This window comes from Megalops cyprinoides, chromosome 23 (assembly GCF_013368585.1).
Source record: "Megalops cyprinoides isolate fMegCyp1 chromosome 23, fMegCyp1.pri, whole genome shotgun sequence".
NCBI lineage: Eukaryota > Metazoa > Chordata > Actinopteri > Elopiformes > Megalopidae > Megalops > Megalops cyprinoides.
Window position 1 is genome coordinate 13,586,568 of NC_050605.1, and position 14,531 is coordinate 13,601,098.

At 40.5% G+C, this 14,531-nt stretch overlaps 1 protein-coding gene across 1 annotated transcript; it reads right to left on the reverse strand.

Moving 5' to 3' along the window:
- Positions 1-6,487: 6,487 nt before the first annotated feature.
- Positions 6,488-14,292, reverse strand: LOC118770314 (twinfilin-1-like). The gene is made up of 9 exons (XM_036517915.1): positions 14,213-14,292; positions 12,984-13,061; positions 12,512-12,690; positions 11,511-11,606; positions 10,775-10,879; positions 8,854-8,979; positions 8,370-8,520; positions 7,951-8,072; positions 6,488-7,612 (listed from the first exon to the last, which is right to left on the reverse strand). Exons 1-9 carry the CDS (start codon positions 14,235-14,237, stop codon positions 7,445-7,447), a joined length of 1,050 nt encoding a protein of 349 aa, XP_036373808.1. The 5' UTR covers positions 14,238-14,292; the 3' UTR covers positions 6,488-7,444.
- Between the last annotated feature and the right edge of the window lie 239 nt (positions 14,293-14,531).

A 14,531-nucleotide genomic window follows, 5' to 3' on the forward strand; every position in this document is an offset into this window, starting at 1 on the left:
ATGATGCTGTGGCCTTGTGGATGTGCTCAAGGCCCAAATAAAGGCATTCACTGTGGTCAGCTCCAGAGTTCATGACCAGAATCCCAGGAGTCCCTGAAAGAGTCAAGACGGTCTTCATCAATTCCAGCTGCACAGAGTAAGTCTGTCAACTCCCTCTCCCGGCCCCCCAACTCCTCGAAACCTGCACATGGATCTGGCCCAGACACGTCTCCAAACACAAATAGCATCTGGCAGGCAGCAAGCACAACAAGCACAACAATTTTTAATGAAGAAAGAAAATGATGAATTAGTTTCAGTTTACTTCCAAGGACCAACTAGTCCACAACTGCCAAAGCACACGCAACATCCTCACTTGTTTAAAATCAGGTCTGCTTCTTAAACCTGCTGACTGTTTTCAGCCAGACTTTTGTCGACAATAGAGGCTTTTTTGAACAATGGGAACTCAATTTGCACGCACCACAATGTGCAAGGGTTGTCTCAGATGTAGCAATCAATGTAACATTTCATGCATCACTGAGAAATGGACAGCTTTGCAGATGTACAAAAGTCAGCAAGTCCAAAGAACAAGTGGGGGTTTTGTCTGCCCTTTTGTCTACCATAAGAGGACAGCATTCTGACTTCATGGATGTAACTGCAGAAATGTGTACTGAGAACCCCTTACAAAATCCTTATACTTTTATTCTTCTGCATCAAAGTTTGAGACTGAATTATTGTACCAGAATTATAATGCTTGGAAATAGAAATAACAACTACTACAACTAGAACTAATGTAAGTTGTTTTGGATTGCCTCTACTATGGGTGACATTGATGGCCTAGCATGAAACATTCAAACAGAGGGTCTAATTAGGACTCGTTCTTTCTGTTTACCGCTATCAGCTGAATGTCTTTAGACATAAAGTTTTGGGGATATACAATGACAGGGGACACGAAGCTCCCTGTGACATTGAGCTTCTGTGGCTCAAATCGGAATGTATACTCCTGTTATTCAACAGTGCATTAGAAGACATACACTCTCACGGCAATGTTCACTGTTCCTGAGCAACAAAAGAGTAACCTGAAAAGAGACTACCACCCACATGAGTAGAATGAAATGTAGATCATGACCACATTTCTGTACTGATTGACAGTGACAAAGGAGAGATTATGAAGATTATAAAAATGATCTGGCCTATCTTAAGCCAATGAAACATTAATTTTAGGCACAAATCAAGAGGAATCCCCATTATTATCATCGTATCATAATGAATTATGGAGTCACATTAGCCGCAAGCTGCTTAACCTTAAATATTTTCGAGCTAAGCTTTCTTCTCAAGATTTAAAATGGGGGGAAGCATTTGCCTGACAATGGCACACATTATTAAAGGAGACATATTCACAAGCCTGTGCTCTTATTTGATGGGGACCCATTTCCCAAACTCCTCCTGTGCCTGTCTGGCTCGGATAAGGCCCAGATTCATCAACCTGCCCCTCAGATGTGGCAGTTTGAAGGCCACAGCCTTGTACAGCCTGCTGCACCCTGCAGCAGAAAGCCATGAATGTCACAGACCAACGTGCCTTGACGGATGCTGATGTACCTATAGGTGCAGTCCTCGTACTGCAGTGCTCACCAGAGCAGCGCTCTCATCCATCCCTCTCAAAGTACTTACATCACACATATTGGCATCCTCTGGGATTAAATAATAAACACAGGGTTTATGCCGACAGTAACACCAAGAGACAAAGAATTCAATTGAGTCAGATCAGCATAAATTGCAGAGAGCATACCGCATGCAACCCGAGGTGGAATAAAAGTCCCCACTGAATCGATAAGGCTCTATATTTATCCAGAGGGGGTTAGGGACTCTCTTTTACCACAGGGAGCCCGCAGGAAACAGGAGACAGGAGACAGGACAATGCTGTATAAAGAGATCCAGGTTTGGAGCACATCCATAACCCTGATTCACAGGTTCAGCTTTCAATGGTCTGAGGTAGGCGGCACTTGGTTCAGTTCCACGGGATTGTCCCCTTCCTTTGAGGTGAACAGTCACGCAGTCGTCACCTGGAAGGGCACGGGCATTCACCAAAAACAAAGCCAGCCAATCAAAACACTTGATTTTACAGCATCTTTGCTTGTGAGAAAAATTGCGTGGAAATGAACACACATACAATACACATTAGCATACACATAACCCACATCAATACCATGAACGCATCACTCACAACAATGCAATCAGCATCTACCCAGATGAAAAAAATGTGCACCAATACTGAACACTGTAATCATGAATCACATTTATCCTGTACAGAAATCACTCACATCAATATTCTGCACACAATCACTACTTGGTCAATGGTAAAGGTTGTTACAAATAAGAAAAGATTTGGAACCTTTTGGAAAACCATCCTGGGGAGTTGCTCTTCATTTAACTGGACTAGTAAATGTTGGCCGTTTCGGCCATGACCACATAGTGACTGCTGTAAAATATCTCATTTGGAACTGATCATGAAGCCCATTCAGCTCAGCATGGCTTTCAGCCCAGTTACCCACAAAATAATCAAAAATAGGAACTCCTCATTATGTATGACATTATATATCAATTTATTTATTATAGTATATAATAATTAAATGACCTGTTGAAGGCATCATCTCACCTGTGTGCCTTACCATCCCTCTACCCAGGCCTTCACTGTGATTTCAGTTTTGTTCATCAGAGTCATCACAGAGGGGGAGTTGTTGTAGGCCGAGTGGGGCATGCTGGCCCTTTGGCCAGTGTCTGGACACACGCCCGGTGATAATTCTGTTCAGGTCAGCCTCTCTCACCCAGTCTGGGCCCAGAGCACAATCTAATTATGATGACAAACTGTTCCAGTTCTTGCTTCCCAGAATGGTCCCCGAATGAAATCCAGACCAGGAGCCTCATCACAAGCAATGGCAATGTCAGCATTCTGACAGCCTGCCACGTCATGGCCGTTCCCATCTGGTGTCAACAGTTTCTCCTCTCCAACAGTTTTCTCCTCCTGTCAATTATTAAATGACCTTTTTTTAGTTGTAGACCACATGGTCAGTGTTTGTCAAATGATTGGTGGGTAACAACCTACAATGAATTTGTTTTGCTCACCAGCTGCCAGTTGATATTAATTTCCATCACTACAAATCCCCTGGTTGAGTGTTGGATGCTGCTGTGGAAACAGCCAAGATCACAGGGGGGAAATCCAAGTTATATTCATGGATCCAGGGCCTCTAGGAACCAATAAGGTAATAAGTGTGATAATAAATCTTAAAAATAGTTCAAAAAATGTTCAATGTTCAACAGGTGCATGGGGTGGAGGCCAACCTGATATACAGCCAGTGGAGTAAAATGAACAGCATAACATTCATAAATGTGCCATATATGCATTGTATATAACATTGTATTGGACAGGTCAAAATCATCTGCCTAGCAAATAAATAATAATGCATGGATAATATGCTGCCAGGTGGCTGTGACATTCCTATGCTCTTGCTGGTGCCTGTTGGATAATTAGTTCCTGGCTCCTGCAATGTGCCTGCAATGCCTCTTGCAATATCAAAATGATGAAGGTGTCAGAAATGTGACCATCAGGCATGGTTCCACTGCAACTAGCTACAATTGCTAGGCAAAGTTATTTACTAGAATGAAATTATAATAAAAGAACTATGGCTAGAGCAGAGGAGTTTATGGCAAAACCATAGTTTGCATCTGATTCTGTGTGGAAAATTGTAATTGTTCAATGCATCCATCTGATTAGGTACACTTTTTATATCTTGTTTTCTCACTATCTGTTTATGTACTAGGTTTGTTTAAGATGCAGTGATAACTACAGTAAGCTGTGTGCAAAGAATGCTGCTGCTTAAATAAATTGAGGTGAATGTGAAGCAGCCCTTCATTGGTTGCATAATTACTTATTATTTTGATGAAGTAGGTATAGGGTGTAAGACAATTAATGTAAATGCCAGTAATTTTAAGCAATGAGCCTTGTTGTGTTATAACATGAGAATATTTCCAAGCTTATGTGTTAGAAACAAGGCATAAGTAGTCTGTTTTTGCCACATGAACCAAATGCAGATTCCAAATTGTCATTACGCATGTAGCTGATGCACAAGTCCACCAGCAGATGGCAGCATTTTTAATATAAAATTATATCAGTAGGCTAAAACACAGGCACGTGCCAGCTATTTTACTGAAATTATATTCCTTCTGTTCATGCCAGGCTTTCAGTCCACAGCCTGATCAAGATGGCTAGGAACTCTGATAAGCAGCCATTTTGTGGAGAGGAAAGATGAAGGGGGCTTTTAAATTTGTTTTCTGAAGTTGCATCAAACAGACAAGGCTGTCAGGAGGCTCATTTCAATGTACAGCATATTTAATTCATAGCTGTGAATAGCAATCTTCTCTATGATATTCATCTCAGAGATGTTTTTTCATTGTTACTGTTTTGTGATGGCCTGCAAGCAATCAAGGAGTGCAAAACTTCAGTTTTAAATTTCTCTTAAATAGATGAAACCTCTCAGGAGATGCAATTGCTAGAAATGTATGCATGTCTCCATTTTGTTCTTTTCCAAGAAAAGCTGCAGTTTCAGTGTTGTGTCTTTTTGGCAGGGAGTGCATACACTTGTGCCTAAATAACGACTTTTTTTGTTGAGGATTAAGAGGTGTTTTCACTTTACCTGCTTGGCAATATTATCAACAGTGTGACAAGAAATCTTAGCTATGTAGAACAGACCACAATCCATTAAAATGTGCTATTAAAATGATTCTAATTAAGCAATTATTGCAGTACAGTTTGCACAATAGTCTCCCCTGAATTGGCAGTAAGAATGCAGGAAGACTCACCGAAGGTTAGGTCATCCAATTATCTTTTAGATGTGATGCTTTGGCAGCTTTTTTCAGCTTAACCACCAAATCCTCACAGAGATGGCTGGCTTTTCCTCTAAAAAGGATCATTCTTACTTGGCCCATGCCATGTGTAATGGTTGTAAAGTGTCAGAAATGATGGACTGTCTCGTCTGGTCAGAGGATCAAAACACTCTCCAACAGAGCAACTAGTATTGTTTGAAAAAATCTGCCATGTTGAAACAAATGACTTCCAACTTGGATAAACTAATCTAAACTGGTCATGTGGACATACCCTTAACAACTTTGACACTGCTGGACACTACCACAATGTAAAATCTACGCCTGACTGAAAAGGATGGAAAGGGGGGGGGGGGGGGGTGGGGTCCTCCTCTCTACTGTAAGGCATTGGTAGAAGGGCTGGAATAATTGCACCTCAATCACCATTTCTGCAGAACCAGTATGAGTTGCTGAATCATCTTCATTTTCCATATTGATCCCAGTCCAAACAATTCAAACCATCTAGTTCTGCAGAGTTGGCCAGCAGGTACACAGGTAGTCCTGATTTCTCCATTATATATCATGGGGAGGCCTGTAAACTAAAATATTGGTATTCAGACATGGAATCTGTCTCAAGGGATTGACTTTCAGGATGCTAATATTTGGAGCATAAAAAAGCAAAAATGCTTTTTCACTAATTTCACTAATAATCAGAAGCCCTAGCCCTGTGTAGTATCATCCACCTGGGTACATTCTGTGCTTTCATATCAGGGGGAAACAGAGCAGGTAGTAAGAGATGAAAGGGGCGTGTGCTTTTCAGTGTCCGTCAACTGGGTATTCATTGTGTTCCAGCCAGAAACACACACACAGTTTTTTTTATTTCTTTTTTCTTTCATTTTTCTATCAGCTGAGAAATGGACAATGGTACTATTGCTACTATCCTCGGTGCTCAGGTACTGAACCAGCTGGGAGATACAAGAGACACAAAAACTTCCCCTGAAACAAGTGAATGAGGAGAGCAAATGATAACACACAAGGATGGGACTTAAGGTTTTTTTTCTGTGCAACCCTTCACTCGAGACACCCAAGAAATCAATGATGTATGAGGTTGCTAATGAATTAAGTGTACTCTTACCGTAAAGATGCTTTCAGTAAATGCCTCAATATTGACTGAATTCTTTTTACAGCTGTGGTGGCTGAACCAAGTAACATGTTCCAACAAAGCACTGCTTCCTTCAAAACCATGGTATAACTGGAGAACACCAAAGGAAATGTGACTAAGTATGAGCATTCAGGTGACATACACCCTTGCCTCTTCAAGGTCAATTCATGAGCAACAGCTGGAATGACAAATTAGATGACATCATTCAATTTGATAATTACAAGATATATCAAGTTCCCGGCTGAACATCTGCTTTGGTCTCATGGCCCCTCATTTCTAACATATTACCACAGAAATGCAAACACATACAAAAATTCTGCAAGAGAGGAGAAACTAGACCCAGATGTTTATCCTGTAAGGAGAGAATAGAATCCCACAATAAGAAAGCATCTGGCTGTGATAATCAGAATACATTGTGTGACATTTTAGAGATTTAAATATTTTATTTTCTTTTTTTTTACACAATTCATAGAAAAACATTGAGACCCTGGACATGATCATCCTCATTTCACTCATTTTACTACAGTTCCATTTGAATGAAAAAGGTATTCCCTCATACCAGTAAAAGCTGCTGAACAGTGGTGTGCCTTGCGTAAAAATCAGTAGACAATCGTTTTTTTAATGGTAGACCGTACTCTGGAATTCAGTGCCCATTCCTCTGCAGCATACACACGGCAGTGACACCATCTGAAAGCCTGCAGGGCAGCTCTCCGATTTTATGGCAAATGCAAGGTGTATCCACAGCACGAGGAGGAGTGTAAGTGGACACTCTCCAGCTAACCTTCTTACGGTCAACAAAATGATCAGAATCAATTCACGGTGCAAATCCTTTTAAAACAGAACACAAACCCTATGTATAGCATATGCATAGAAAAATAGTTTCTCTGCAAATAGATGTCCTGTTAACCACGGTTATAGCAAACCAGGGTCCTTTTCATTATAAAAAAATTTGTAAAATTACAGACTGCAAGGAGCATTATCCTGAACTTCACTGTATTTCATATTATAATGTTCAATAAATCTATGTTAAAATTAGGTTGGTCTTATTTGTAAAACATGACAAACAAAAACTAATTAGGATGCTTCTGAATGCACTGACCACAGACACACTCATTACACTTATACCCTCAAAACCAGGAATGCATCATTTAGGTTTTAACCTCTAGTCTCTGTACTAACTATGCAAAAATCTTACATGTCTGACACTTTGCAAATACATTCTTGGGTATCTAACTTCACGAGCATACTGTGCAGCAAGCTACAAATGCATTTCTACATGTTCGGGTCTTGGCTTAGTGTTTCCTCTACGTGAACAGTCCATTCTAGGCAGTGAGGGGTGGATGGGATTTAACGTGTTTCAGAAGGGTTTACGGGAATCATTTGGAAGCTGGCTTCTGATTATTACTAAGTGGAATGTTCCATTATAGACCAAAAATGGAGGGGGGGTATTTAATCATCCTCCTCGCCATCCCCAGGCGCTCGGATCATCCTGCGGCCCCCTCTCTTCCCTGCGGGACCCTTCGGTTTGGCGAATGCCTGTTTGTGCGCGTGCTGCTTCGGGTGGACCTCTTCATACAGGAAATCGTTGGTCAGCTCGTCCCCATTGTCAATCTCCAGCTGAGCATGACAACAGAGGTTACCAATTACACACATCAATGTACGAAGGAAAATATCACTGTACAATAAACAAGATCATTCCAAGAGAAGAACAAAGCCTTAAGTGATACATTTTCTAAAATACCCTCCACTGTGTTGAGCTAAGTAATTATTAAGCTAAGTAATTATAAGCTAAATTATTGATAATTTCTAAATTGTTCCAAAAACCATTACAAATTCCAGCATGAATCCTATTGTACATTACTATGCACTGCTATTTTAGAATTAAAGGTATTTTAGAATGGTGAAGGTGAAGCCTTCTTATTTTAGTAAAATAAGAGATTCCAATGTTCCCTTACCTTTTTCAAAATGTCAATGTGAAGATGGTTTTCAACTGTGTCAATCAGGGGGTTTTTGCAGCTGGAGTACAACATTCTTTCCCGGATACTGCATTTATATCCAGGCATAGAGTAGATGAAGACTGTACATTTAATAAAATAAAATAAAAAAAAGCATCCATTAAAACTGGACTAGATAAATCACATGACGAGCCCATCTGGAGAGCAGAATGAACTATGAGCAGCAGCATTACGAATGAGTAACCTGAGATGGTTCTGAGTCTGACTAGCCTCACAACTTCTAAACAGTATGCGACTAACTGGAAACATGCTAAGCACACTAACACCTGACCCCACTAAACACCGCCTGTCTAACTGGACACCCACTAAACAGTCAGTCTAACCAGGCTACCCTGATAGTTTCTAGCTTTCAGATGTACCTGTAGATTCCAGGTAGTCGCCCTCATGGGAGTGCTTGTAGAGAAAGAAGTGGTAACGAGCAGCATCTTTCGGGATCCGTTTTGGCAAATCTTTGACTTCCGTGGGAGCAGTGCTGGACAATTTAATAATCTCATTCTGAAAATCTATTTCCTGTTGATGAAAACACATTTTATAAATATGAATTTCATATTCTGCCATTTGTATATGCAAAATGCTGATGAACCTTAAAATTATTCCCACATGCATGAACTCACCTCTGTCAGCAAGGGATTAATGATTTGCAAATTTTTTCAAAGCCACATGGCTGACAACATGCCTGAACATCAACTAAAATTACTTAAACTGGAATATTACTACAAGTTGTGAAGTGCTAAAATCTATATCACTTTTTAATTTCCTGTATCGTAAATTGAGCAATGAGAGCAACCCATTCCCAATGTTCCTTTTCATAAGGATGCCTGTTTTGCAGTGAGGTGTACTTACGAGCTGAACATAATTGATCTTCTTCTCCCTGAACTGTTCCAGGGCCTGGATGGCATCTCGGTGCATGGGAAAGGCCACACCCTGGAGAGTCTGATGCTGGGTGTTCAAACTTATATCAGTCTGCACCTGAAGAGCCAACAGCACAAGGAGTCTCAGCTTGTGGTTACCACAGAGCTCAGTGCTCCCTGTATTGGAATTCTACTGTGAGACTGAAAGTAAGTGGGTCGTAAGTTTCACAAGGCTTATATTTATGATATAATATGAGCATTTTGTGTGTTTGCAAGACTGGCAGAGGAGGACAACGACAGGAGGTTATCCATTTGTACATCCTCCGTCAAACACTGACACGACATGTACACATGATTGAGGGTGGTTGCCGCTGCTGTTTTTTTTTCCCCTTCATGTAGCAAAAGGATAATGGTTTTATCCATCTGCTGAGCAAAAGCGTCTCTCTGCAAATGAATAATAAATATTTCAAAGCCTCTTTTCTCCCACTGGCACATCCAGATTAATGCTGTATTATCTTCCTTCTACAGCTGTTGATCGGGGGGAGAAACGTGACACGGCTTCGTTTTTTTTTTTTTCTTTTCTTCTTTTAACATTTGCAGGCCATCTTTTAGAAGTGAACCAGTGGTTAGCTTTTGCTATAGTATCTCTTTTTATGGTGTGAATGAAATAAGATACATACTATTATTACTAGCAGTACATACAGCAATTTTGTGTGTTTGGCTTTATTCTAAAGGAAACCAAAAACAAGAAAAAAAAAAAAAAGTCTGGCGGTTGTCTTGGGGAAGTTGCCTTCACCATTAACCATTTAGCCAACATATACAGACAGATCTTACAGAACTCCCACAATCAATGACAAAGATCTTAAATGGTCAAATTAACCCAAACAGACAGGTCTGACACACAATAGATGAGCAACAGCCACTGAGGTCTGCCACTGTGCGATAGCGACCTTGCAGTTGACTTCAGCAGAATCAATACACTGTATTGAATAATCATTCATCATCAACTTTTAAAGGTGCCCCATCGGGTGTCTGATTTGGGGAACGCTTCCCTCTAGGTTCCTCAGTCCAGAGAGAAAAAAAAAAAAGTCCTCTAAAATATCAGTCTAAACCCACTGCCCTTATTGTTTACAGGACCAAAACTGGGTGTTTATATTTCCTTCTTTCCTCACAGGTCTAACAATGTCATGTATTCATCTCTGTCACCGCCCTGGTGTTCCTTCTGCAAGCCTCAGCATTTTTACAGTGATTGATTACGTGATGCCAGCATATGCAGAAGTGTAATGCTGACTTTGTGTTTGCTTGCAGGCAAAGCTCCAACCCATTGGAACAAACTTGATTAATATTTTTCTGTCTCCATTTACAGCTTAATTACATTCTAAACATTACAAAAGTGTCCAGATATATTGCTGTGATTTGCTGCCATGGTCAAAACTATGAGATTAAAAAAAGTTAAGTAAAATACAAGTTTTGTAGTTGTGAGACAACCAACATTAAATGATTATGAGATCCTGCTTTAATGAAACTGTTGCACTATAGAAGTCCTGCAATCAGTGAGCATCTCTCCCCATACCATACCATAGTTTTTAAAACTTGTATTTAACCTTATGATTTTTTGGGGGTATTTCATAAAAAAATAGTAATGCTTACTTTTCTTACTACTTTCATACTTACAAGGCATTTTTTCTCTGAATCAGGTATATAATGAAAAGAAACGAAACTATGCTCCACACATGTAGCTAGACTGCAACTGCAGCTGAATGGGCCTAGCAGAAGAGAGATCATTAACATGAACAAGCAGGAAACATGGAGGTAGGTGTGTGTGTGTGTGTGTGTGTGTGTGTGTGTGTGTGTGTGTGTGTGTGTGTGTGTGTGTGTGTGTGTGTGTGTGTGTGTGCGCTTGTCTGCACTACCTCACTGAGTTTGATCTGTCTGAGCTCCTCTTCTGCGGCAGTCAGTGGGAGAGGAGCCGATTGGGAGGTCAGGTACTTCTTATACCCGCTTAGAGACACATCATCCTGGAAGGAGCCAAAAGGTTTTCAGAGGTAAACTGGTGCACTAATATTCCATTCTCAACATGTGTTGAGGCCTGATACAATCTCATTAGCTCCAAAACCGAGGCTTACACTTGTACAAAACAAGTCACTAACCAAACTGCCTTTGCACCATTTGATTATGAATGAATACATACTTCTGTTTGTGTATAGCATCACAGATCAGTCTCCATTATGTTTAGCTTTTAGCTTTTAGCTACATCTAGAGATCCGGTGCAGTTTACTTCAAGTATTGTACTTGCTGGACTATGTCTCATCTCACAAGCCTGAGCTACAGTGATTACAGCTGACAAAAATATTGCTGGGGAAGTATTGTCTGCCAACTTAAAGTGACTTAGAGTGAACAGCATGTGGATTCCTGGCCTCTGCCACACATTTTTCCTCCATTCTTTCCACTGAAGGCAGGCTGATTCATTCATGTGATGTATTTACAACCCTTTATTTAACTATATCCACCTCCTCCCATGTTATGCATTTTTTAAATATTTGAATTCATTCATTGGTGCCTTGGCTTACTTTGGTGTTATCTTAGCTGCATATTTTTTTACACCAGTCTAACTATTAGTTGCTGTTGTTCCTTCAATTTACAACAAACCTTTGTGGTGCCAAAAATCTCATCTTTAATGTGTCCTCCTCCGAATTCCTTTTTCAGTGTAGCTCTTGTAGCAGCATATAGCATTTTCTGTCGCACCTGTTCAACGTCAAAAAATAATAATTAGTGTGCAAAACTAGTTGTATTGTAGATACATTTCTTTCAAATGAATTTCATGCAACCAATACAGAAAAGCGGTCAGTAAAACATATTTGGCTGAAGATTTGAATGAGAAGTGGGGAATTAAAGTAATTTTTATACTTCTCATTAGCAGTGACTTGGGGGGGGGGGGGGGGGGGGTTAGTAGTGCATTTAGAAATACTGAACTGTACATTGCAAATTCTCTAAGAGGGGCACAACATTTTTCCACTCTCCATTTTTTGCCTATATAATGTTTTATAAATCAGAACAAAACATTGCTTTAAATATTCCAAACTCACATCATCAGCAATATTCACTGTTATATTTTCCAGTTTTCCAAAAGAGAAATCTGCTCACGTGCCTGGATTGTGGACAGGAATGTTCAGCCCTGTCTGTGTACTGATTACCATGGGATTTTCCTGTGGTGGGTTGCGTATTCACAGGCATTTACAAGTCATGTACCGCCAGTGCATGGATCTATTTCGCCAAGGCCACCATTTGTTACAAAGCCCCTGAATGTGAATTCCTCTTAGATCTCTCTAAAGAGTCATTCATTTGGGATCACACATGGGAAACGGGGTTTATGTGTTCTTTTGCTTCCCAATAACATGAACTGAACCGAACTGAAGGTGTCTGCAGACAGCACATTACAGTGCCTGATCCCTCAATGATCCCTCAATTAAATAAAATAAATTTGCTGACAACCATGAATTTAGCAAGGACAAAGTTGGCAACGTGGCATATTCACAGCGCCCTTAATTCATTTATTCTTAATGCTCAAAGCTGAGTTTCAAGTAAGGTGACATTGCTGACTGCTCGATGAATCACAACATGTAACATCTGACTAACGATACACAACTTACAGGCGAATGGTCAGGTGACCAGGCCAGGAAGATCCACTCATATCCCTGATTATTGGTGGAGTCCAGCCGGTACAGGATGTAAGATGGCTGGTCGTCCTCCAGTACAGGAAGAACACAGGAGTCATACTCCTGCTCCCATGTCTTTGCAGCATGCTTAGAACCACCCACCACTAGTTGCTCTGGAACAGAGAGAGAGGCTGCACCTTACTGCAAGGTCACAGAATTCAAAACAGCTTTTTACACATTCAGCAGTACACATTTACCTCACTCATCAAACCATCCCCCCCACAAAGGGACAATCAGGCTTTCATAATAGATATACAATGTCTCAAACATGACTGCTGCACATTTTGACTACCCACAATTCCATTCAGTTCCACGGCAAAATATGACCATAAAGGCTTCTCTTCCGGATAAAAATCAGGTCTTATTCCTCACAACCTCTGGTAGAATATAAAGTTCCGTTACTTACCATCCTTGATCACAATCTTCAAGAGTCGATAGTCCCCATTCCTCGCCTTTGCAAAAATGTCCTTCACTTCCCCAGCAGCTGTTAAGACATTGCTTAGGATGACTTTACAGCACGGAAATCACCTGTTAAAGGGTTTAAATGTACGTATCCACATGTTCAGATAACTCGAGTAAACATGACTGTCACCCATTCGTGCATTGCTAGAATGGCTCATTACAGCACGAATTCACGTTTCTTTCATCGTGCCATTCTTAATTCGAGTAGAAAATGTAACACATTTTGAGCTTTTAAAAGCTATTAGTCACGTCTTCTCAAACGCAAATGCCAATTTTCATCACTGACATATTCTTTCGACGTTTATCAATTAAGAGCAGCATGCACAAACAAGGCTTCCGTGCAGTATTTACTGTTGCTAAGTCACAGTAGCTAACTAGAGACAGTGCAACTGCCCACTGACGGAAAGGCCAAATGGCCATAATGGATGAATTCAGAACTTTGCGGTGGTTTTAGCACAAAAATGGATAACAAGAGCTATCCTTTTACGAGAGCAATGTCTCACAACACACTCTTTTCCACGATGTGTAAAACTACATGGAAAGTGTCGTAAACACTGTGCCGGGTTGATTTATTGCTAGCTTTCAAGCTACCAATTGTTGCTAATTAACTTAAATTTGATGACCCGATTGTGCAGTCTTGCAGCACACAGGATTCAAAGATAGCTCACTGGACGACCAATCAATTTTGACTCAGACATTTTGTCCGACAATCATCATAATCCGTAGTTACAGGCACTTACCTAACTAGCTAAATTACATGATTGAATGTTATTTAGCTACCTGCATTCTACGAAAATTAGACCTTGTATCTGCTTCTAGCCTAGGCGTTGTCTTACTTTCGTCTAATCTCACAAGCTAGCTAGCTATCTGATATTTCTCTTTGCATAAGCTCTTTGTAACGTTGGCTAGCTACTAATGCAGTGGTGCCAGTAATCTCCGATTTGCATGATCACATTAGAACAATAAATCGCGTACACTGAAATCTTTTCCTTATCTGGAAGTGCACAGGTTACTGTATAACGTTAGTGCAGTCTGACTGATACAACAGGTTTTTCATAACAGCATATTTGTGTTCTATCAAAAAGCCGATCGAATCAAAAAATAACATCCATTTCCTTTAACGGGTGTGTTCAGCGGAGATACAACACTGGCTACAAACATAAAATTATTTACCTTGTATTCCCGTTTGATGGGACATTGTACTTGTTCCCTGAAGTCGACCGGTTATTTGGAAGCAAAAGAACAAGGAAGAAGCAAACTGAACTACAGTAACTTGACCTGACTCTGGTGTAGCGTCATCACGCTGCAGCACTCATATCACGTGACGTAGCCGAGCTCACGGTCACGAGCACGTCTGTGTTCACGAGTAGGGTGAAATGTGTTACTCGCCGGATGGCAGTGAGTGTATACGCTCAGCCAATGAAAGCTAATATTGTTGAATTGGGTGAATATCTTTACCCGTACCTGCCATGTGTTGTTCAAGTGAATATAT

Excerpts from the sequence above, each read along its gene's own strand:
- LOC118770314 (XM_036517915.1), bottom strand. The coding sequence starts at position 14,237 with ATGTCCCATCAAACGGGAATACAAG. Across the intron at positions 12,691-12,983 it reads GAAGATTGTGATCAAGGATG|AGCAACTAGTGGTGGGTGGT; the intron begins GTAAGTAACGGA and ends TCTCTGTTCCAG. Across the intron at positions 7,613-7,950 it reads ACATTGACATTTTGAAAAAG|CTGGAGATTGACAATGGGGA; the intron begins GTAAGGGAACAT and ends TGTCATGCTCAG.